At 62.9% G+C, this 16,231-nt stretch overlaps 1 protein-coding gene across 1 annotated transcript in view; it reads right to left on the bottom strand.

Annotated features, from left to right (window-relative positions):
• MUC5B (mucin 5B, oligomeric mucus/gel-forming) overlaps nt 1-16,231 on the bottom strand; it is a 39,511-nt gene that overhangs the window by 7,896 nt on the left and 15,384 nt on the right. Inside the window, exon 34 of the mRNA XM_086382936.1 lies at nt 68-16,108. Coding sequence (XP_086239062.1) covers nt 68-16,108 — 16,041 coding nt within the window. The remainder of the gene's footprint in view (nt 1-67; nt 16,109-16,231) is intronic.

Genomic DNA, 16,231 nt, shown 5'->3' with positions numbered 1-16,231 from the left:
ATGAGGACACAACCAAGGCAACCAAATGCCAGGGACGAGTCTGCAGGAGGGGTGATACTTCACGTGCCTGGTAGGAAGAACTTCCCAAAGGCGTGGCAAAGGCAGGGTGTGGTGGGGCCAGGCGAGGTTGCGGGAACAATGGAGGGCATCAGGCTGCCGGAGGTCTCTGAGGACCAGGAGGGAGTAGTGGGTGGAGACCCAGGAGTAGTCGATACGGGAGAGGTCAACAGGTGACCTGTGGGTGAGTAACTGGACAAGTCTGGCTTGGTGGTCATGGGTGGGGACCCAGGGAAGGCAGAGGGACTAGAGATGGACACCCTCTCGGTGGTCGCCCTGGAGGAGGGTCCAGTCACACTCGTGGGGGTGGAGGTCCTCTCGGTGGTCGCCATGGAGGAGGGTCCAGTCACACTCGTGGGGGTGGAGGTCCTCTCAGTGGTCACCATGGAGGAGGGTCCTGTCACACTCGTGGGGGTAGAGACCCTCTCCGTGGTTGCTGTGGAGGAGGGACCTGTCACACTGGTGCGGGTGGAGGTCCTCTCAGTGGTCACCATGGAGGAGGGTCCTATCACACTGGTGGAGGTGGAGACTGCTGCTGAGGTCACCGTGGAGGAGGGTCCTGGCATGCTTGTTGGGGTGTAGACCCTCTCGGTGGTCACTATGGAGGAGGGACCCGTCACACTGGTGGGGGTGGAGACCCTCTCAGTGGTCACTGTGGAGGAGGGTCCTGGCACACTCGTTGGGGTGGACACCCTCTCAGTGGTCACGGTGGAGGAGGGTCCTGGCACACTCATGGGGGTGGAGACCCTCTCGGTGGTCACCATGGAGGAGAGTCCCATCACACTTGTGGGGGTGGAGACCCTCTCAGTGGTCGCTGTGGAGGAAGGTCCTGTCACACTGGTGGGGGTGGAGGTCCTCTCAGTGATCGCTGTGGAAGAGGGTCCAGTCACACTCGTGGGGGTGGAGACCCCCTCTGTGGTCACTGTGGAGGAAGGTCCTGTCACACTCGTGGGGGTGGAGGTCCTCTCCATGGTCACCATGGAAGATGGTCCTGTGACACTGGTGTGGGTGGAGGTTCTCTCCGTGGTCGCGGTAGAGGAGGATCCTGGCACACTGGTGGGGGTGGAGGTCCTCTCGGTGGTCGCTGTGGAGGAAGGTCCTGTCACACTGGTGGGGGTGGATGTCCTCTCCGTGGTCACTGTGGAGGAGGGTCCTGTCACACTCGTGGGGGTAGAGACCCTCTCCGTGGTTGCTGTGGAGGACGGACCTGTCACACTGGTGGGGGTGGAGGTCCTCTCAGTGGTCGCTGTGGAAGAGGGTCCAGTCACACTCGTGGGGGTGGAGACCCCCTCTGTGGTCACTGTGGAGGAAGGTCCTGTCACACTGGTGGGGGTGGAGATCCTCTCAGTGGTCACCATGGAGGAGGGTCCTGTCACACTGGTGGGGGTGGAGGTCCTCTCAGTGGTCGCTGTGGAAGAGGGTCCAGTCACACTCGTGGGGGTGGAGACCCTCTCAGTGGTCTCTGTGGAGGAAGGTCCTGTCACACTGGTGGGGGTGGAGATCCTCTCAGTGGTCACCATGGAGGAGGGTCCTGTCACACTGGTGGAGGTGGAGACTGCTGCTGAGGTCACTGTGGAGGAGGATCCTGGCACGCTTGTTGGGGTGTAGACCCTCTCGGTGGTCACTATGGAGGAGGGACCCGTCACACTGGTGGGGGTGGAGACCCTCTCAGTGATCACTGTGGAGGAGGGTCCTGGCACACTCGTGGGGGTGGACACCCTCTCGGTGGTCACCGTGGAGGAGGGTCCTGGCACACTTGTGGGGGTGGAGACCCTCTCGGTGGTCACCGTGGAGGAGGGTCCCATCACACTTGTGGGGGTGGAGACCCTCTCAGTGGTCGCTGTGGAGGAAGGTCCTGTCACACTGGTGGGGGTGGAGGTCCTCTCAGTGGTCGCTGTGGAAGAGGGTCCAGTCACACTCGTGGGGGTGGAGACCCCCTCTGTGGTCACTGTGGAGGAAGGTCCTGTCACACTCGTGGGGGTGGAGGTCCTCTCAGTGGTCGCTGTGGAAGAGGGTCCAGTCACACTCGTGGGGGTGGAGACACCCTCTGTGGTCACTGTGGAGGAAGCTCCTGTCACACTGGTGGGGGTGGAGACCTTCTCCATGGTCGCTGTGGAGGAGGGACCTGTCACACTGGTGGGGGTGGAGGTCCTCTCCATGGTCACCGTGGAAGAGGGTCCTGTGACACTGGTGTGGGTGGAGGTTCTCTCCGTGGTTGCGGTAGAGGAGGATCCTGGCACACTGGTGGGAGTGGAGACCCTCTCAGTGGTCGCTGTGGAGGAGGGTCCTGTCACACTCGTGGGGGTGGAGACACCCTCTGTGGTCACTGTGGAGGAAGGTCCTGTCACACTCATAGGGGTGGAGGTCCTCTCAGTGGTCGCTGTGGAAGAGGATCCAGTCACACTCGTGGGGGTGGAGACACCCTCTGCGGTCACTAGGGAGGAAGGTCCTGTCACACTGGTGGGGATGGAGGTCCTCTCAGTGGTCGCTGTGGAAGAGGGTCCAGTCACACTCGTGGGGGTGGAGACCCCCTCTGTGGTCACTGTGGAGGAAGGTCCTGTCACACTCGTGGGGGTGGAGGTCCTCTCAGTGGTCGCTGTGGAAGAGGGTCCAGTCACACTCGTGGGGGTGGAGACACCCTCTGTGGTCACTGTGGAGGAAGCTCCTGTCACACTGGTGGGGGTGGAGACCTTCTCCGTGGTCACCGTGGAAGAGGGTCCTGTGACACTGGTGGAGGTGGAGGTCCTCTCCATGGTCACCGTGGAAGAGGGTCCTGTGACACTGGTGTGGGTGGAGGTTCTCTCCGTGGTCGCGGTAGAGGAGGATCCTGGCACACTGGTGGGGGTGGAGACCCTCTCAGTGGTCGCCGTGGAGGAGGGTCCAGTCACACTGGTGGGGGTGGAGGTCCTCTCGGTGGTCGCTGTGGAGGAGGGTCCTGGGACACTCGTGGGGGTGGAGGTCCTCTCAGTGGTCACCATGGAGGAGGGTCCTGTCACACTCGTGGGGGTAGAGACCCTCTCCGTGGTTGCTGTGGAGGAGGGACCTGTCACACTGGTGCGGGTGGAGGTCCTCTCAGTGGTCACCATGGAGGAGGGTCCTGTCACACTGGTGGAGGTGGAGACTGCTGCTGAGGTCACCGTGGAGGAGGGTCCTGGCATGCTTGTTGGGGTGTAGACCCTCTCGGTGGTCGCTATGGAGGAGGGACCCGTCACACTGGTGGGGGTGGAGACCCTCTCAGTGGTCACTGTGGAGGAGGGTCCTGGCACACTCGTTCGGGTGGACACCCTCTCAGTGGTCACGGTGGAGGAGGGTCCTGGCACACTCATGGGGGTGGAGACCCTCTCGGTGGTCACCATGGAGGAGAGTCCCATCACACTTGTGGGGGTGGAGACCCTCTCAGTGGTCGCTGTGGAGGAAGGTCCTGTCACACTGGTGGGGGTGGAGGTCCTCTCAGTGATCGCTGTGGAAGAGGGTCCAGTCACACTCGTGGGGGTGGAGACCCCCTCTGTGGTCACTGTGGAGGAAGGTCCTGTCACACTCGTGGGGGTGGAGGTCCTCTCCATGGTCACCATGGAAGATGGTCCTGTGACACTGGTGTGGGTGGAGGTTCTCTCCGTGGTCGCGGTAGAGGAGGATCCTGGCACACTGGTGGGGGTGGAGGTCCTCTCGGTGGTCGCTGTGGAGGAAGGTCCTGTCACACTGGTGGGGGTGGATGTCCTCTCCGTGGTCACTGTGGAGGAGGGTCCTGTCACACTCGTGGGGGTAGAGACCCTCTCCGTGGTTGCTGTGGAGGACGGACCTGTCACACTGGTGGGGGTGGAGGTCCTCTCAGTGGTCGCTGTGGAAGAGGGTCCAGTCACACTCGTGGGGGTGGAGACCCCCTCTGTGGTCACTGTGGAGGAAGGTCCTGTCACACTGGTGGGGGTGGAGATCCTCTCAGTGGTCACCATGGAGGAGGGTCCTGTCACACTGGTGGGGGTGGAGGTCCTCTCAGTGGTCGCTGTGGAAGAGGGTCCAGTCACACTCGTGGGGGTGGAGACCCTCTCAGTGGTCTCTGTGGAGGAAGGTCCTGTCACACTGGTGGGGGTGGAGATCCTCTCAGTGGTCACCATGGAGGAGGGTCCTGTCACACTGGTGGAGGTGGAGACTGCTGCTGAGGTCACTGTGGAGGAGGATCCTGGCACGCTTGTTGGGGTGTAGACCCTCTCGGTGGTCACTATGGAGGAGGGACCCGTCACACTGGTGGGGGTGGAGACCCTCTCAGTGATCACTGTGGAGGAGGGTCCTGGCACACTCGTGGGGGTGGACACCCTCTCGGTGGTCACCGTGGAGGAGGGTCCTGGCACACTTGTGGGGGTGGAGACCCTCTCGGTGGTCACCGTGGAGGAGGGTCCCATCACACTTGTGGGGGTGGAGACCCTCTCAGTGGTCGCTGTGGAGGAAGGTCCTGTCACACTGGTGGGGGTGGAGGTCCTCTCAGTGGTCGCTGTGGAAGAGGGTCCAGTCACACTCGTGGGGGTGGAGACCCCCTCTGTGGTCACTGTGGAGGAAGGTCCTGTCACACTCGTGGGGGTGGAGGTCCTCTCAGTGGTCGCTGTGGAAGAGGGTCCAGTCACGCTTGTGGGGGTGGAGACCCTCTCAGTGGTCGCTGTGGAGGAAGGTCCTGTCACACTGGTGGGGGTGGAGGTCCTCTCAGTGATCGCTGTGGAAGAGGGTCCAGTCACACTCGTGGGGGTGGAGACCCCCTCTGTGGTCACTGTGGAGGAAGGTCCTGTCACACTCGTGGGGGTGGAGACCCTCTTTGTGATCACTGTGGAGGAGGGTCCTGTCATACTCGGGGTGGAGACCTTCTCCATGGTCGCCTTGGAGGAGGGTCCTGTCACGCTTGTGGGGGTGGAGGTCCTCTCGGTGATCGCTGTGGAGGAAGGTCCTGTCACACTTGTGGGGGTGGAGACCCTCTCCGTGGTTGCCTTGGAGGAGGGTCCTGTCACACTCGTGGGGGTGGAGGTCCTCTTGGTGGTCACCATGGAGGAGGGCCCAGTCACACTGGTGCGGGTGGAGACCCTCTTCGTGGTCGCCTTGGAGGAGGGTCCCGTCACACTGGTGGTTGTGGAGACCACCCCTGAGGTCACCATGGAGGAGGGTCCTGGCAAACTCATCGGGGTGGAAACCCTCTCAGTGGTCACCGTGGAGGAAGGTCCTGTCACACTCGTGGGGATGGAGACCCTCCCTGTGGTCACTGTGGAGGACAGTCCTGTCTCACTGGTGGGGGTGGAGGTGGTGATGGCCGTGCTGGGGCAGTAGCTCTTGTCACAGCAGAGCAAGCGGATCTGGTAGTTCAAGCACATCTGGCCACTCTGGTCCTGGTTCCGGCACACCAGGCCCACCTCTAGCTGGCACAGTACTACCTGGCCCAGGTCCGGCAGGGGGATGTCCGGCAGCTCCTCAGCCCGACACTCCAGCTTCAGAGGCTGCTCACAGATAGCCCCACCGGCTGCCTGGATGTTAGCATAGGTCTCATAGTCCCCCCCATAAGCCCCTGGCATTGGGTAGCTCTTGTCCATCCAGTCTGTCCAGGCACACCGACGTTCACAGGTGGTGGACTCAGTCCCTGGGGACGTGGGGACCAAGGTGGTCCCAGAGGTGTGGGTCTTTGGGGAGGACAAAGTGGCCATAGAGGTGGTGGTGGTGGTGGGGCCCAGGGTAGTGCCCAGTGAGGAGGTGCTGGGCTCAGGCCCCGGAGGGGATAGGGAGGTTCTGGTGCCCACCCCTGTGCGGGAGGTAGCCTGGCCTGTGCTGAGTGTGGTGACTGGGGGTCTGGTCGTGGTCTCAGAGGGCCTGGTGGGGAGCTCTGTGATTTGTGTCATGCCCTTGGAGGTTGTGGGTGGCAGGAATTGGGTGTGGGTGGTGGCCCTGGTAGTGGGCATCACTGGGCTGGGGGGCAGGTTGGTCACAGAGGTGGACTCAAGAATGTGGGAAGTCACCACAGTGACTGTGGAGGGGGCACCAGTCAAAGTTGGCTTCAGGGTCATGGGCAGGACCTTGGAGGAAGAGAATGGGGGCCAGGTCGTGGTGGAGGTTGCGGGCCATGGCCCTGTTGCTGTGGAGCTGCCAGGGGGCAGGGAAGTGGACCGGAGGCCTGGGGTGGCTGTGGTGGGGCAGTGTCGGACATCATCACAGCAGTAAACACGGATGTTGTAGTTGAAGCACATGGTGAAAGGCCCTCTCTGGTCCTCGTTCCTGCACACCAACCCTGTCTCCAGGCTGCAGTTGAGCACCTGCCCAATCTGGTCGATGCTGACTTCAGGGTAGTTCTCTGCCCGGCATTCAATCTTCTCTGGGTCCTGGCACATTTTGCCACCTGCAGCTCGGATATTGTCGTAGGTCTCTATGTCTCCACCCATAACCCCTGAGGTGGGGAAGTCCACATCAAACCACTCTGTCCACTTGCACTTGGGTTGACAGCTGGTCACGCCCTGGCTGGTGGTGGCCCCAGTGGTGGCCGTAGCAGGGGCTGGGGTGCTGGTCTCGGGGTGCTGGGTGGATCGGGTGTATGTTGTGCTCAGTGCTATTTCTGTTGGTGGCCGAGCTGTGGAGGTTTGAGTTGTTGCCAACACCGAGGTGGGCCCCTGGGAGGTTTTCTGAGTCAGGAGGACCGACGTGGCTGTCCCCGGGGAGGTGGACCCTGTGGATCCTGGCGGAGATGTGGGGTGTGTGCCTGTGTGGCCTGGACTGGAGGCTGTCACTTGGGTCGTGAGTCGTGTGGAAAGGGCAGGCACTGGTGTGGCACTGCTGGCAGGGGACCCGGTAACCACTGTGCTCCCCGTCTGTGTTCTGGTCTGTGTGGGTGTTGGCACAGCAGTGGAGGTGGTGCTGGAGGCAGCAGAGGCAGTGGGGACTGTGCCAGTGGAGATGGCGGCAGTGGGCACTGTAGCAGTGACAACCGCAGCAGTGGGAGCTGTGGCATTGGAGGTGGCAGCTATAGAGATGGTGGCAGTAGAGGTGGTGGCCGAGGGCACTGTTGCTGTGGTGGCCATGGGCACTGATGCTGTGGTGGCCGTGGGCACTGTAGCAGTGGTGGCTGTGGGCACTGTAGCTGTGCTGGTGGTGGCTGTGGACACTGTGGCAGTGGTGGCCGTGGGCACTATAGCTGTGGTGGTGGTGGCCATGGGCACTTCAGCAGTGGTAGCAGTGGCAGCAGTGGCTGTGGAGGAGGTGGCCGTGGGCACTGTAGCCGTGGTGGCTGTGGGCACTGTAGCTGTGGTGGTGGTGGCTGTGGTGGCCGTGGGCACTGTAGCTGTGGTGGCAGTGGCCGTGGGCACTGTAGCCATGGTTGCTGTGGGCACTGTAGCTGTGGTGGTGGTGGCTGTGGTGGCCGTGGGCACTGTGGCAGTGGTGGCCGTGGGCACTGTAGCTGTGGTGGTGGTGGCTGTGGGCACTGTAGCAGTGGTGGCTGTGGGCACTGTAGCAGTGGTGGCTGTGGGCACTGTAGCTGTGGTGGCTGTGGGCACTGTAGTTGTAGTGGCCGTGGGCACTGTAGCTATGGTGGCAGTGGTTGCTGTGGGCACTGTAGCTGAGGTGGTGGTGGCTGGGGTGGCCGTGGGCACTGTAGCTGTGCCAGCAGTGGCTGTGGAGGCGGTGGCCGTGGCCGTGGGGGATGTGGTGGCCGTGGGCAGCGTGCAGTGGTTGTACTCACAGCACAGCACACGCATCCTGTAGTTGTAGCACATCTTGAACAGGCCCAGTTGCTCGTCGTTCCTGCAGACCAGGCCCAAGCGGATGTCGCAGTGCACTCGCTGGCCCACCTGCTCCGGTGTCAGTCCAGGGTAGTTCTCAGCCTCACACTCTATCTCTTGAGGCTGCTTGCACACAGCCCCACCTGCACCCCTGATCTTCTCATAGGTCTCAAAGTCTCCACCACCCTCCTCGTACTTGGGGTAGTCCACATCAAACCACTCTGTCCACTTGCACTTGGGTTGACAGCTGGTCGTGCCCTGGCTGGTGGTGGCCCCAGTGGTGGCCGTAGCGGGGGCTGGGGTGCTGGTCTCGGGGTGCTGGGTGGATGGGGTGCGTGTTGTGCTCACTGCTGTTTCTGTCGGCGGCCGAGCTGTGGACGTTTGAGTCGTTTCCAACACCGAGGTGGGCCCCTGGGAGGTTTTCCGAGTTGGGAGGACCGACGTGGCTGTCCCCGGGGAGGTGGACCCTGTGGATCCTGGCGGAGATGTGGGGTGTGTGCCTGTGTGGCCTGGACTTGAGGCCGTCACTTGGGTCGTGAGTCGCGTGGAAAGGGCAGGCACTGGTGTGGCACTGCTGGCAGGGGACCCGGTAACCACTGTGCTCCCCGTCTGTGTTCTGGTCTGTGTGGGTGTTGGCACAGCAGTGGAGGTGGTGCTGGAGGCAGCGGAGGCAGTGGGGACTGTGCCAGTGGAGATGGCGGCAGTGGGCACTGTAGCAGTGACAACCGTGGCAGTGGGAGCTGTGGCATTGGAGGTGGCAGCTGTAGAGATGGTGGCAATGGCGGTGGTGGCCATGGGCACTGTGGCAGTGGCTGTAGAGATGGTGGCCATGGGCACTGTAGCTGTGGTGGCAGTGGCCATGGTCACTGTGGCAGTGGTGGGCGTGCGTACTGTGGCTGTGGTGGTGGTGGTGGCCGTGGGCACTGTAGCTGTGGTGGCTGTGGGTACTGTGGCAGTGGTGGCTGTGGGCACTGAAGCAGTGGTGGTGGTGGTGGCCATGGACACTGTAGCTGTGGTGGCCGTGGGTACTGTGGCAGTGGTGGCCGTGGGCACAGTGGCAGTTGTAGCAGTAACAGCAGTGGCTGTGGAGGTGGTTGCTGTGAGCACTGTAGATGTGGGGGCAGTGACAGTGGTGGCAGTGGCTATGGAGGCGGTGGTTGTGGGCACTGTGGCAGTGGTGGCACTGGGCACTGTAGCACTCGTGGCAGTGGCGGTGGGCACTGTGGCAGTAGTAGCTGTGGGCACTGCGGCAGTGGTGGTGGTTGCCGTGGGCACTGTAGCAATGGGGGCGGTGGTAGTGGTGCCAGGGGCTGTGGAGGGGGTGGCAATGGACACTGTCACAGTGGTGGCATTCTCAGTGGGCAGTGTGGCAGTGGTCACTGTGGGCACTGTAGCAGTGGTAGTGGTGGCTATGGGCACTGTAGTAGTGGCTGTGGAGGTGGTGGGCACTGTAGCAGTGCTTGTGGAAGTGGTGGCCGTGGGCACTGTAGCCATGGTGGCTGTGGGCATTGTGGCAGTGGAGGTGGTGGCCGTGGGCACTGTAACCATGGTTGCTGTGGGCGCTGTAGCTGTTGTGGTGGTGGCCATGGTGGCCGTGGGCACTGTAGCTGTGGTGGTCGTGGGCACTGCAGCAGTGGTAGCAGTGCCAGCAGTGGCTGTTGAGGCGGTGGCCGTGGCCGTGGGGGACGTGGTGGCCGTGGGCAGCGTGCAGTGGTTGTACTCACAGCACAGCACACGCATCCTGTAGTTGTAGCACATCTTGAACAGGCCCAGTTGCTCGTCGTTCCTGCAGACCAGGCCCAAGCGGACATCACAGTGCACCTGCTGGCCCACCTGCTCCGGTGTCAGGCCAGGGTAGTTCTCAGCCTCACACTCTATCTCCTGGGGCTGCTTGCACACAGCCCCACCCGCACCCCTGATCTTCTCATAGGTCTCGAAGTCTCCTCCACCCTCCTCGTACTTGGGGTAGTCCACATCAAACCACTCTGTCCACTTGCACTTGGGTTGACAGCTGGTCATGCCCTGGCTGGTGGTGGCCCCAGTGGTGGCCGTAGCGGGGGCTGGGGTGCTGGTCTCGGGGTGCTGGGTGGATGGGGTGCGTGTTGTGCTCACTGCTGTTTCTGTCGGCGGCCGAGCTGTGGACGTTTGAGTCGTTTCCAACACCGAGGTGGGCCCCTGGGAGGTTTTCCGAGTTGGGAGGACCGACGTGGCTGTCCCCGGGGAGGTGGACCCTGTGGATCCTGGCGGAGATGTGGGGTGTGTGCCTGTGTGGCCTGGACTTGAGGCCGTCACTTGGGTCGTGAGTCGCGTGGAAAGGGCAGGCACTGGTGTGGCACTGCTGGCAGGGGACCCGGTAACCACTGTGCTCCCCGTCTGTGTTCTGGTCTGTGTGGGTGTTGGCACAGCAGTGGAGGTGGTGCTGGAGGCAGCGGAGGCAGTGGGGACTGTGCCAGTGGAGATGGCGGCAGTGGGCACTGTAGCAGTGACAACTGCGGCAGTGGGAGCTGTGGCATTGGAGGTGGCAGCTGTAGAGATGGTGGCGGTGGTGGTGGTGGCCGTGGGCACTGTGGCAGTTGTAGCAGTAACAGCAGTGGCTGTGGAGGTGGTGGCCGTGGGCACTGTAGTTGTGGTGGCAGTGGCCGTAGTGGCTCTGGGCACTATGGCTGTGGTGGTGGCAGCCATGGGCACCGTAGCAGTGGTGGCCTTGGGCACTGTAGCTGTGGTAGCAGTGGTAGCAGTGGCTGTGGAGGTGGTGGCCGTGGGCACTGTAGCTGTGGTAGCAGTGGTAGCAGTGGCTGTGGAAGTGGTGGCCCTGGGCACTGTAGCTGTGGTGGTGGTGGCCGTGGTGGCTGTGGGCACTGTGGCTGTGGTGGTGGTTTCCGTGGGCACTGTGGCAGTGGTGGCTGTGGGCACTGTAGCTGTGGTGGCCGTGGGCACTGTAGCTGTGGTGGCAGTGGGCACTGTGGCAGTGGCTGTGGAGGTGGTGGCCATGGGCACTGTGGCTGTAGTAGCCGTGGGCACTGTAGCTGTGGTGGCAGTGCCAGTAGTGGTAGCAGTGGCAGCAGTGGCTGTGGAGGCGGTGGCCGTGGACACTGTCTCAGTGGTGGCAGTCACAGTAGGCACTGTCGCAGTGGTTGCTGTGGGCACTGTAGATGTGGGGGCAGTGACAGTGGTGGCAGTGGCTATGGAGGCGGTGGTTGTGGGCACTGCGGCAGTGGTGGCACTGGGCACTGTAGCACTCATGGCAGTGGCAGTGGGCACTGTGGCAGTAGTAGCTGTGGTCACTGTAGCAGTGGTGGCCGTGGGCACTGTAGCAGTGGTAGCAGTGGCTGTGGAGGTGGTGGCCCTGGGCACTGTAGCTGTGGTGGTGGTGGCCGTGGTGGCTGTGGGCACTGTGGCTGTGGTGGTGGTTTCCGTGGGCACTGTGGCAGTAGTAGCTGTGGGCACTGTAGCAGTGGTGGCCGTGGGCACTGTAGCAGTGGGGGCGGTGGTAGTGGTGCCAGGGGCTGTGGAGGGGGTGGCAATGGACACTGTCACAGTGGTGGCATTCTCAGTGGGCACTGTGGCAGTGGTCACTGTGGGCACTGTAGCAGTGGTGGTGGTGGCTATGGGCACTGTAGTAGTGGCTGTGGAGGTGGTGGCCGTGGGCACTGTAGCCGTGGCAGCAGTGGCTGTGGAGGTGGTGGCCGTGGGCACTGTAGCCGTGGTTGCTGTGGGCACTGTAGCTGTTGTGGTGGTGGCCGTGGTGGCCGTGGGCACTGTAGCCGTGGCAGCAGTGGCTGTGGAGGTGGTGGCCGTGGGCACTGTAGCCGTGGTTGCTGTGGGCACTGTAGCTGTTGTGGTGGTGGCTGGGGTGGCCGTGGGCACTGTAGCTGTGGCAGCAGTGGCTGTGGAGGTGGTGGCTGTGGCCGTGGGGGATGTGGTGGCCGTGGGCAGCGTGCAGTGGTTGTACTCACAGCACAGCACACGCATCCTGTAGTTGTAGCACATCTTGAACAGGCCCAGTTGCTCGTCGTTCCTGCAGACCAGGCCGAAGCGGACATCACAGTGCACCTGCTGGCCCACCTGCTCCGGTGTCAGGCCAGGGTAGTTCTCAGCCTCACACTCTATCTCCTGGGGCTGCTTGCACACGGCCCCACCCGCACCCCTGATCTTCTCATAGGTCTCTAAGTCCCCGCCGCCCTCCTCATACTTGGGGTAGTCCACATCAAACCACTCTGTCCACTTGCACTTGGGTTGACAGCTGGTCGTGCCCTGGCTGGTGGTGGCCCCAGTGGTGGCCGTAGTGGGGGCTGGGGTGCTGGTCTCGGGGTGCTGGGTGGATGGGGTGCGTGTTGTACTCAGTGCTGTTTCTGTTGGCGGCCAAGCTGTGGAGGTTTGAGTCGTTGCCGACACCGAGGTGGGCCCCTGGGAGGTTTTCTGAGTTGGGAGGACCGACGTGGCTGTCCCCGGGGAGGTGGACCCTGTGGATCCTGGCGGAGATGTGGGGTGTGTGCCTGTCTGGCCTGGACTCGAGGCCGTCACTCGGGTCGTGAGTCGCGTGGAAAGGGCAGGCACTGGTGTGGCACTGCTGGCAGGGGACCCGGTAACCACTGTGCTCCCCGTCTGTGTTCTGGTCTGTGTGGGTGTTGGCACAGCAGTGGAGGTGGTGCTGGAGGCAGCAGAGGCAGTGGGGACTGTGCCAGTGGAGATGGCGGCAGTGGGCACTGTAGCAGTGACAACCGCGGCAGTGGGAGCTGTGGCATTGGAGGTGGCAGCTGTAGAGATGGTGGCGGTGGTGCTGGTGGCCGTGGGCACTGTCACTGTGGTGGCCGTGGGCACTGTAACAGTGGTGGTGGCTGTGGGCACTGTGGCTGTGGTGGCTGTGGGCACTGTGGCTGTGGTGGCTGTGGGCACTGTAGCTGTGGTGGCTGTGGGCACTGTAGCTGTGGTGGCTGTGGGCACTGTGGCTGTGGTGGCTGTGGGCACTGTGGCAGTGGCTGTGGAAGTGGTGGCTGCGGGCACTGTAATAGTGGCTGTGGAGGTGGTGGCCGTGGGCACTGTAGCAGTGGTGGTCGTGGGCACTGCAGCAGTGGTAGCAGTGCCAGCAGTGGCTGTTGAGGCGGTGGCCGTGGCCGTGGGGGACGTGGTGGCCGTGGGCAGCGTGCAGTGGTTGTACTCACAGCACAGCACACGCATCCTGTAGTTGTAGCACATCTTGAACAGGCCCAGTTGCTCGTCGTTCCTGCAGACCAGGCCGAAGCGGACATCACAGTGCACCTGCTGGCCCACCTGCTCCGGTGTCAGGCCAGGGTAGTTCTCAGCCTCACACTCTATCTCCTGGGGCTGCTTGCACACGGCCCCACCCGCACCCCTGATCTTCTCATAGGTCTCTAAGTCCCCGCCGCCCTCCTCATACTTGGGGTAGTCCACATCAAACCACTCTGTCCACTTGCACTTGGGTTGACAGCTGGTCGTGCCCTGGCTGGTGGTGGCCCCAGTGGTGGCCGTAGTGGGGGCTGGGGTGCTGGTCTCGGGGTGCTGGGTGGATGGGGTGCGTGTTGTACTCAGTGCTGTTTCTGTTGGCGGCCAAGCTGTGGAGGTTTGAGTCGTTGCCGACACCGAGGTGGGCCCCTGGGAGGTTTTCTGAGTTGGGAGGACCGACGTGGCTGTCCCCGGGGAGGTGGACCCTGTGGATCCTGGCGGAGATGTGGGGTGTGTGCCTGTCTGGCCTGGACTCGAGGCCGTCACTCGGGTCGTGAGTCGCGTGGAAAGGGCAGGCACTGGTGTGGCACTGCTGGCAGGGGACCCGGTAACCACTGTGCTCCCCGTCTGTGTTCTGGTCTGTGTGGGTGTTGGCACAGCAGTGGAGGTGGTGCTGGAGGCAGCAGAGGCAGTGGGGACTGTGCCAGTGGAGATGGCGGCAGTGGGCACTGTAGCAGTGACAACCGCGGCAGTGGGAGCTGTGGCATTGGAGGTGGCAGCTGTAGAGATGGTGGCGGTGGTGCTGGTGGCCGTGGGCACTGTCACTGTGGTGGCCGTGGGCACTGTAACAGTGGTGGTGGCTGTGGGCACTGTGGCTGTGGTGGCTGTGGGCACTGTGGCTGTGGTGGCTGTGGGCACTGTAGCTGTGGTGGCTGTGGGCACTGTGGCTGTGGTGGCTGTGGGCACTGTGGCAGTGGCTGTGGAAGTGGTGGCTGCGGGCACTGTAATAGTGGCTGTGGAGGTGGTGGCCGTGGGCACTGTAGCAGTGGTGGTCGTGGGCACTGCAGCAGTGGTAGCAGTGCCAGCAGTGGCTGTTGAGGCGGTGGCCGTGGCCGTGGGGGACGTGGTGGCCGTGGGCAGCGTGCAGTGGTTGTACTCACAGCACAGCACACGCATCCTGTAGTTGTAGCACATCTTGAACAGGCCCAGTTGCTCGTCGTTCCTGCAGACCAGGCCGAAGCGGACATCACAGTGCACCTGCTGGCCCACCTGCTCCGGTGTCAGGCCAGGGTAGTTCTCAGCCTCACACTCTATCTCCTGGGGCTGCTTGCACACGGCCCCACCCGCACCCCTGATCTTCTCATAGGTCTCTAAGTCCCCGCCGCCCTCCTCATACTTGGGGTAGTCCACATCAAACCACTCTGTCCACTTGCACTTGGGTTGACAGCTGGTCGTGCCCTGGCTGGTGGTGGCCCCAGTGGTGGCCGTAGTGGGGGCTGGGGTGCTGGTCTCGGGGTGCTGGGTGGATGGGGTGCGTGTTGTACTCAGTGCTGTTTCTGTTGGCGGCCAAGCTGTGGAGGTTTGAGTCGTTGCCGACACCGAGGTGGGCCCCTGGGAGGTTTTCTGAGTTGGGAGGACCGACGTGGCTGTCCCCGGGGAGGTGGACCCTGTGGATCCTGGCGGAGATGTGGGGTGTGTGCCTGTCTGGCCTGGACTCGAGGCCGTCACTCGGGTCGTGAGTCGCGTGGAAAGGGCAGGCACTGGTGTGGCACTGCTGGCAGGGGACCCGGTAACCACTGTGCTCCCCGTCTGTGTTCTGGTCTGTGTGGGTGTTGGCACAGCAGTGGAGGTGGTGCTGGAGGCAGCAGAGGCAGTGGGGACTGTGCCAGTGGAGATGGCGGCAGTGGGCACTGTAGCAGTGACAACCGCGGCAGTGGGAGCTGTGGCATTGGAGGTGGCAGCTGTAGAGATGGTGGCGGTGGTGCTGGTGGCCGTGGGCACTGTCACTGTGGTGGCCGTGGGCACTGTAACAGTGGTGGTGGCTGTGGGCACTGTGGCTGTGGTGGCTGTGGGCACTGTGGCTGTGGTGGCTGTGGGCACTGTAGCTGTGGTGGCTGTGGGCACTGTAGCTGTGGTGGCTGTGGGCACTGTGGCTGTGGTGGCTGTGGGCACTGTGGCAGTGGCTGTGGAAGTGGTGGCTGCGGGCACTGTAATAGTGGCTGTGGAGGTGGTGGCCGTGGGCACTGTAGCAGTGGTGGTCGTGGGCACTGCAGCAGTGGTAGCAGTGCCAGCAGTGGCTGTTGAGGCGGTGGCCGTGGCCGTGGGGGACGTGGTGGCCGTGGGCAGCGTGCAGTGGTTGTACTCACAGCACAGCACACGCATCCTGTAGTTGTAGCACATCTTGAACAGGCCCAGTTGCTCGTCGTTCCTGCAGACCAGGCCGAAGCGGACATCACAGTGCACCTGCTGGCCCACCTGCTCCGGTGTCAGGCCAGGGTAGTTCTCAGCCTCACACTCTATCTCCTGGGGCTGCTTGCACACGGCCCCACCCGCGCCCCTGATCTTCTCATAGGTCTCGAAGTCCCCACCGCCCTCCTCGTACTTGGGGTAGTCCATGTCGAACCACTCTGTCCAGTGACAGTGAGGTTCACAGGTGGTGGTGGCCGGGAACACAGAGCTGCTGCCCTCTGGGGTCGTGTTTGTGGTCAGCTTGGTGGATGGGGACTGCGAGGTGGTCACTGCCATGGTTGGGTGGGTGGTTCCTGTGGTGGGCGTGGTCTGGGAGGATGGAGGCTGGCTGGTGCCACAGGGCACATAGTCGCAGCAGAGGACCCTCAGCTTGTAGTTGAGACAGAGTGGGGGGCTCTGCTCACTGTTGAAGCAAGTCAAGCCCTTGTCCCGGCTGCACTCCACCTTCTGGCCCAGCTTCTCCAGGGGTATGCCTGGGAGTAGCTGCGCCTGGCACTCAATGTCCACGGGGGCCAGGCAGACCTGGTAGCCCCTCTGCCTCAGGTTCTCGAATGTTTCAAAATCTCCCCCGCTCATGCCTGGCTCTGGATGGCCTCCGTCATACCAGTCGGACCAGTGGCAGACCTTCCGCACACACACAGTGGACGGGGTGGGGACCAAGCCTGTGGGCAGAGGGCAGGGGTCCCCATCAGCCTCCTCTGCATCCTTGCCAGCCACACCCAGAGGAGGGGTGACTCATGTCCCCTGGCCCCAGGGTGGCCCGGACCATCCTTTGCACCCAGGAC

This window comes from Bos grunniens, chromosome 29 (assembly GCF_055505025.1).
Source record: "Bos grunniens cultivar Pamir isolate PY7600 chromosome 29, Bosgru_T2T1.0, whole genome shotgun sequence".
NCBI classification, from domain to species: domain Eukaryota; kingdom Metazoa; phylum Chordata; class Mammalia; order Artiodactyla; family Bovidae; genus Bos; species Bos grunniens.
Note: the sequence above shows the minus strand (reverse complement) of the source record. Positions and strands in the feature narration are given on the sequence as shown.